The following is an 8,125-nucleotide window of genomic DNA, read 5'->3' on the forward strand; positions in this document are numbered from 1 at the left end:
CAATTTGGAAAAGTTAACTTAAAAACTATAGTTTCTGAGTATTAATGATAGTGTGGTCTTTATTATATGATGATTTAAGGGCTCCATGCTCTGAGCAATACTGCTGTCTGCCTGTGCACCATCATGACTGAGTCAGCCTTTTGGATTAGCAGCTGCCATGTGAGCAGTTGCTCACAATCTTGGTGGTGGGTTTGCAGCAGCTGGCTCAGGCTCAGTTCCAAATTTGTGTTAGCACCAAGGTTGCAGTCAATCTGAGTGTGCATTCTCCCATACTTCCATTCTGTACTGTAAAGACCTAGAGATTGGTGGCCACTCCTGTAATCCTTCTTTAAGTTATACCAGTCAGCCTGGACTCATCAAATAGTTTTGCCCTTGTTACATAGATTCAGAATTTTCATTTCCCTATAGCCTTGAAAGTGAGCTTCAAGTCCATCGCATAAAGGAGATTGATACTTGGTTTTCATCACTAATTTTTTTTGGGGGGGTATGATCCTTAATGTAGTATAGATGAAAAAATTTAAATTACTTACATCTTACATTTCTCGTACATATTCTAAATCTTGTATTTCTGTCATATAAATCGATTTAACATTTATAAATGTTCTGTAGATACACGGAATACATCCTTTGTCTGACTTATTCTTGTTTCTATGTATATAAATGAGCATATGCTTTCCACTTGTGTTAAAAGTGATGCATCACTTGGTCATATCAGTTTTTAGTATTGTTTATATTTTCTGATTTCTTTAGGGGTTTCCCTTACCTCCCTTTTTCCTCTTCCTCCTCTTTTTTTCAGTGCTGGAACTCTGACTTTGCACATACTAAGAAAGTACTCTACCATTGAGCTACATGCCTACCTCTTCTTTTGATTTCTTAAACTTGTGCTCCATCAAAATATGTCGATAATGATGTGTTCTACAAGCTTTTATTGAAAAATACACAATACATTTATTTTGTCAAAAGGCTGTGGCTTAGTTGCTAACATTACCAGTTCAGATGTATTAAATTGCAAGTTGCAGAAAGCCCTGATTCAAGGTGACTTACATGAAGCATATGTATTGGCTGGTGTATACTGGAAAACAATCAGTAGGCCAATATTTAGGGTTAATTTGACTTAGCAGTTCAACAGTACCATTAAGAATTTGGCTTCCAAGGGCTGGGGAGATAGCTCAGTAGAATAAGCACTTGTCTGGCAAGCGCAAGGTACTGAATTCAATCCCCAGTACCACACACACACACACACACACACACACACACAAAGAATTTGGTTTCCTAAGGGCCAGCCAGATAGCTCAGTAGATTAAAGTGCTTGCTTAGGCACAGGCAGGAACCCAGGTTCAATCCCCCCACCATGCTGCGCTGGCTCCACCCCCAGGGCACTGAGACTGGGCGTGGTGGTGCACACCTGTAATCCTAGCTCTTGGGAGGCTGAAAACAGGAGGATCACTCTCACTTCCCTATTATGAGGGCAAGGTGGTAGCCAACCAACCATTTTCATATCCACATGCCCTTTTACTGATGTCCATTGTTTTTTTTGTCTGTTTTTTTTTTTTTTGTTTTTTTGTTTTTTTCTGCTGTACCAGGGATTGAACTCAGGACCCTATGCTTGCCAGGCAAGCAGTTATTCTACTGAGCTATCTCCCCGGCCCCTGATGTCCAGTGTTGTTCACAGCCTTATCTGAAAATTTTTCCTGTGTTCATTATACTTAAACCAGGTGTGCATTGGGCCTGAAAACAGCAAGTATGGCTGATGATAGGATTGTTCTGAGCAGCTCAGGTTAGGAGTCAGCTTCACATCAGCACATAGGGAGGTAGAAGGAGGTACAGAATTCTATTTGGAACTAAGTGACTAGAGGAGAAGGAAATGCATGAAGGGTAACAGCCATATCATCCACTATGCTGTGTGTTTTGAAGTCATTTGGCTTTCATTACAAAAGTGCTTGCTTTTTTCCCCTTCATTTATTTTTTTCTTCTGTTTCTGTCTTTAGTTCCAACACCCAAACGAACAGGCATTCCAACTCCCCGGGAGCTCTCAGTAACCATCTCAAGAGAAAGGTCTGTTCCACGAGGTCCCTCCAACCCAAAGAAATCGGGGTCCAGTCCAACTTCCTCCTGTACTCACACCCCAACTAAACACCTAAGGACCACTTCTTCAAAACTCAAACAAGAAAATGAAGGGGGAGAGAAGGCTGTGCTTGAGTCCCAAGTTCGAGAACTTCTAGCAGAAGCCAAAGCCAAAGATAGTGAAATCAACAGGCTTCGAAGTGAATTAAAGAAATGCAAGGAAAGAAGGGCTCTGAGCATTGAGGGGGCTGATGCTTCTGACCCAAATTCAGATGGAACATCAGCTCCACTGGGAGACACAGAACCTTTGATAAGAACCCTTGAGGAGAAGAATAAGAGCTTTCAGAAAGAGCTTGCAGACCTAGAAGAGGAAAACCGGGTCTTGAAGGAAAAACTGACTTACCTTGAGCAGTCACCAAATTCAGAGGGGGCAGCAAGTCACACTGGTGACAGCAGCTGCCCAACATCTGTAACTCAAGAGTCAAGCTTTGGAAGCCCAACTGGGAATGAACTATCAAGTGAAATTGATGAGTATAAGAAAAACACATATGGAAATACATTACGGACATCTGGTTCTTCAAGCAGCGATGTTACCAAAGCTTCTTTGTCACCAGATGCCTCAGATTTTGAGCACATCACCACTGATACACTATCTCGGCCCCTGTCCTCTGCTAGCAACCCTTTTAAGAACTCTAAATGTTCAACCACTGGGAGTTCTCCAAACAATGCAAGTGAGCTGTCCCTTGCTTCCCTTACAGAAAAGATACAGAAGATGGAAGAGAATCACCACAGCACTGCGGAGGAACTACAGGCCACTCTACAGGAGTTATCAGATCAGCAGCAAATGGTACAGGAACTTACAGCTGAGAATGAGAAGCTGGTGGATGAGAAGACTATTTTAGAGACATCTTTTCACCAGCATCGAGAGAGGGCAGAGCAGCTAAGTCAAGAAAATGAGAAATTGATAAACCTTTTACAAGAGCGAGTGAAGAATGATGAACCCAGCACCCAAGAGGGGAAAATCCTCGACTTAGAGCAGAAATGCACAGATATTCTTGAGAAAAGCCGCTTTGAAAGAGAGAAGCTGCTCAACATTCAGCAGCAGTTGACCTGTAGCTTACGGAAGGTTGAGGAAGAAAACCAAGGAGCTTTGGACATGATCAAGCACCTAAAAGAAGAAAATGAAAAGCTGAATGGGTTTCTACAAGTGGAACGGTGTAACAATAATGTGATGACCAAAACTTTGGAAGAATGTAGAGTTACCCTGGAAGGCTTGAAGATGGAGAATGGGTCCTTGAAGGCTCATCTGGAAGGTGAGAAGCAAAAAGCCATGGAGACCAGTAGTACCTTGGGGCAGACAGCAGAGAACTGTGAACTTCAGGAAATGTTGAAAGTAGCTCGAGCTGAGAAAGATCAACTGGAACTGTCCTGCACTGAGCTCAGACAAGAGTTGCAAAAAGCAAATGGTGAAATTAAAAACATTTCAAGCCTGCTAGCTAAGGTAAGAAGAAATACTGTGTTACTGCTATTCATTCATCCTTGTTAATGCTTGTCTACTTGACCTTTAAATTTGTAGAGCAGAAAAAATTATTAGTTCTTTTTCATTAGTAAATCCAACACTGTAGCTTAAAGACCTGTTTAGATTCTAGACAGGTTGGCACTGAGGACATAAAGGAGGAAAACTTAAATTTCTGGCTATGTGCAATTCAAAGTATGCCTGTGGTTTAGTAAATCATATCAGATAGGATGCGGATACAGGGATAAAGAATATAGGCTGGGGGTATAGTTTAGTGGCAGAGTGCTTGTCTCACATGAGTAGAGTTTCTGCTTTCAGGCCCCAACATCAAAAAAATGTAAGAATAATGGGAATTTTCTTTCAGGTTCATAGTACATATTGGAATCCTCACAGCTGAGTATGGTAGTACACACCTATAATTCCAGCACTGGAGAGGCTGAGGTAGAAGGATTACAATGAGTTCAAGGCCAGTATAAACTGCATAGCAAAACCCTGTCTCAAAAACCAAATAATATTAGAGGCATGGGGAGTCCTGAAGAGGTAGCAACTGAGCTGAACCTTGAACAAGACTGAATTATAGTTATCCAGGTCTAGCATTCTTTTAGCTGCCAGTAGCAGATAGTTAAGATCTTCTCCAATTTTCCTACCAAGAAATAAACCACTATTTTGGGTTTTCCTCCAAATATATGTTTGTGTATGTATGTTCATACCCAGGTTTAGGAGTATGGTTCAGGGGTATAGTGCTCACCTAGCATGCACCAGGCCCTGTGTTCAATCCCCACAGAAGGTTAAGGTTTAGTATATTGTACATGTTCTAACTTTTTGGTGCATTTAATACTTTCTGAGCATATTCTCACCATCAGATACTCTTAAATGTTCTTTTAAAGGCCAGATAATATTTTATATTCACTTAGTGTCCATTTGTTGAACATACTTGTATTATTAGACATCTGTGTTCTTTCCGGTTTTTCAGTATTGCAAATGCATTTTTAATATCTGGTTATTTCTTTAGGAAAAATTCCTAGACGTTGACTTAGTGAGTCAAAGAGCATAAACATTTTAAAGACTTTCAACACATTCAACAGATTGCCCTCCAGAAATATTATGCCAATTTCTTCCCACCAGAAGTTCTTGAGAGCACTTGTTTTCCTGAGCTCTTGCCAACATTTGGTATTAAATTATGTCATTCAGATCTGTTAATAATTTTCTGTAATTTTTTAAAAAAATTAGCTTGGAGAGTCCTTCCCCACTCAAGATCATGTTTAGTTGCTTCATTTTAAATAATCTTTTGATTGGTCTGATATTTTGCTACATGTTGCAGGATTGATAGTGATTGCATGATACTCTGTTCACCTCGCTGCAGAGAGATGGCTTCCTCTTCTGTTCTTCTCTAAGCTCTGGGTGTATGACTTACAGGTCAAGTAGAAAGGGAAATTAAAAGCATCTTTCCACCTTATTTCAAGGGTTTTTACTGTTTCAAGAAACAACTTGTGCCATAGTCCCCCTATGGAGACCTCTTTATCAGTTCATCTAAAGATTTGTCACTGTGCACACTGATTCTGCAGTCTGCTTTTTGGTAGCCTTATTAATTGTGTTAGGAGTTGTCATCACTGCCTGTGTTCTATATTCACAGAATTTGTTTTTGAAGGTATGGAAGCAGTTTTATTAAATGTTACTAGCCAGGCATTCATTTGCATTGTAGGTAGATAAATGAAACTTTTCATTGTTACCTAATAAAAAATTTTCTATTATGGCTTCTTTATAAAATGTTTAGTTTCCCAGGTGCATTTTCTTGAAGTCCTCTCAATTTTTCATCAATCTTTTTGGTATTTTGATTGGCATTACGTTAAGTATATGTGTCAATGAAAAATAATTTGGCATCCTAACAACTTGATTTTTTTCAGGGAAAATGATATGTTCATTACATAAGATTCAGAAAATACAGAGAAGTATAAGAAAGAAAAATTACCTTTAATCTTACCACTTAAAAAGAAAAACTGCCCATGATTTGTTGTATTCCCTTTCACATTTTTCTGTCATTCATTTTTTTTTTAATTAATTTTTAATTAATGTGTGTGTGTGTGTGTGTGTGTGTGTGTGTGTGGCCAGCTCAGCCCACCAGGGGGTGGTGCTGGCTGGCATGTGGTGCTGGGGGATTGAACCGTGGTCCCCGTGCTTTGCCAAGCTTGTTCTAAGTAGGTGCTTTAGACCACTGAGCCATCTCACCAGCCCCTGTCATTCATTTCTGATTAATTCATTTCTACATTTTTGTTTGTTTGTTTGGACAAAGTTTCACTATTCAATTTAAGCTGAACTTGAACACATTCAGTAGGTAGCCCCAGATTGGCCTCAGCGCATATCCTCCTATCTCAGCCCCCTGAGTGCCGGCATGCACCATCATACCCAACCACTTTCAGTTTTTTTGCCCTTCTTTTTGTACATTTCAGGCTTTCTTCTTAATTTCTTTAGTAAAATTCTTTCACTTTGTCCCTTTTTAAAAACTTCTATTTGCATTTATTTTATGCTTAATTTATTCCCATGCCATAAGTTTCTATCTCTTCAGTTTCTTCTAAGATATCTTTTTTTCTGTGCAACTTCCTCCACTGGTTTAGGTACACTTTGTTCCCTTTCAGTAAGGATCATCTCAATGAGGCAGGGGGAGCTCATTGGGGTGAATCTGGCCCTGAGCTCAGTAAGTATGGCGATGCATCCTGGGTGCTTGGTCACCTGGATATGTTCAATGACCGGAGAATCTACATCTAAACCCCTAAGTTCAGCTTTACTCTCTGCGTTTTTAAGCATGTGCAGCAAAAATTCATCATTTTTTGGTCTGGGCATACCTACCAACTCCAGCATTGTAATGCCAGAATGGCTCACATTGCTTCTTTAATGTGGCATCTTTAGATACTTGGTGGCCTTTTGGATATGCATATTCTTGATGACCTGGGCAGTTTCACATGTTCTTAAAGTGAACACAGAGATTTGAGCCTCTCATTTTATGACTTTTGTGGGGTTTTCTAGGTCAAGAGAGTAGCAAACCATTTTCACAGGTCACCTCAGGCCACTCACAGCAAGAGCAACTTTGTCCTTTCTTTTTTATTATTATTTTTTTTTTTTTGGTGGAACCGGGGATTGAACTCAGGTCCTTGCGCTTGCCAGGGAAGTGCTTATTCCACTGAGCCATCTCCCTGACCCCTACTTTGCCCTTTCTTGACTGGTAATGAAAACATTTTTAGATAGATGAATTAGATAGATGAATTTGCCCTTTCTTTTAACTAGCAAAATAAAGGCAATAATATCTAGTTTTCTGGTATAAATTTAATCTTGTTTGAAGGAAGAGGAAAGTATTTGTATTCTTCATGGAGTATAAGGCATAACATACTATTTAAAATCAAGCTGTTATAGACAATATACAATGAAACTTATTCACACATTTCATTTTATTTCTTTCCAACTAGAATTATCAAATACAATGGAATAAAAAGATTCTAGCTTGTGTTTAGGTTAAGAGTCTGAGATAAAAGATGTGACTTATGGTGCCACATAGGGTTTCTCATATAAGTATCAAGACCTTAGGTCTGTGATTGCACTGTCTTATGAGCACAGAGACATCAACTTGAAATAGCAGTGACATTGTGAAGTTATACTAATCTTTCTTCCCTTTTATAGTAAACAGACATCTTAATAGACAATCTCAATCAGTTTCATATTGCTTTAACAAACACCTGAGATTATGTAATATATAAAGAAAAAAGGTTTATTTTATTCCTTAGAAAGCTGAAAAGTCTAAAATCTGGCAGCCACATTTGGTGAAGGCCACATCTTTAATGTGGGGAAGCAGAAGGAGAAGCTGCCACATGCAAAAGAGGAAACATCTATGATAGTGAGGGGAGGTCCAGGCTCACTTTTTAACAATTTTCCTTCAAGTATACTAATTCAGACCTGTGTGAGCACGCACCTCTCTGAGACTGTGTTAATATAATACGCTCATGAGGGTGGAGCCTTTCTGAAGGAATCACCTCCTGGTGGCCCTTCTTCTCATACAACTGTATTGGAAATCAAATTACAGCTTGCTTATTGGTGTTGACATACCATACTGACTCGCAGCATAATTTATTGTATTGTCCCTACTGCAGACTACCAGCTATTCTACCAGCAAGGAATTAAAATGATAATACTTAAGGAACCCATGTCTGAATGGTATTTGAAATGCTGTGTAATGAGAACTGTAATGAAAGATGTAAAATGCTGGACTGAGTCCTGTGACTCACTGAGTGACTGACCTCATGATTTCTTGAACTTTTCCATTGCAGTGTTGAGTAGACATGTGATGGTGACTGGATCCATGCCATGGATTTTAAAGGGAAGCCTTTAGCATTTCCTTATTAAATGTTTTAGGCTGGGTGTGGTGTTGCACGTTTACAGTTCCAGCACTAGGCAGGCTGAGGGCTGGTCCTCCTGCCTCAGCCTCCCTAGGCTGGGATTATAAGTGTGCACCACAAGTATTTTACACACACACACACATACACAGAGACAGAGACAGAT

At 39.6% G+C, this 8,125-nt stretch overlaps 1 protein-coding gene across 4 annotated transcripts in view; it reads left to right on the plus strand.

Moving 5' to 3' along the window:
- Positions 1-8,125, plus strand: part of Specc1 (sperm antigen with calponin homology and coiled-coil domains 1) — a 150,223-nt gene that overhangs the window by 41,234 nt on the left and 100,864 nt on the right. For all 4 annotated transcript variants that reach the window (XM_023719361.1, XM_023719362.1, XM_023719363.1 and 1 more), the window contains exon 2: positions 1,989-3,565. In XM_023719361.1, the coding sequence (XP_023575129.1) occupies positions 1,989-3,565 (1,577 nt within the window). The remainder of the gene's footprint in view (positions 1-1,988; positions 3,566-8,125) is intronic.

The sequence above is a fragment of the Octodon degus genome, unplaced genomic scaffold, assembly GCF_000260255.1.
Source record: "Octodon degus isolate 3935 unplaced genomic scaffold, OctDeg1.0 scaffold00067, whole genome shotgun sequence".
Taxonomy (NCBI): Eukaryota; Metazoa; Chordata; class Mammalia; order Rodentia; family Octodontidae; genus Octodon; species Octodon degus.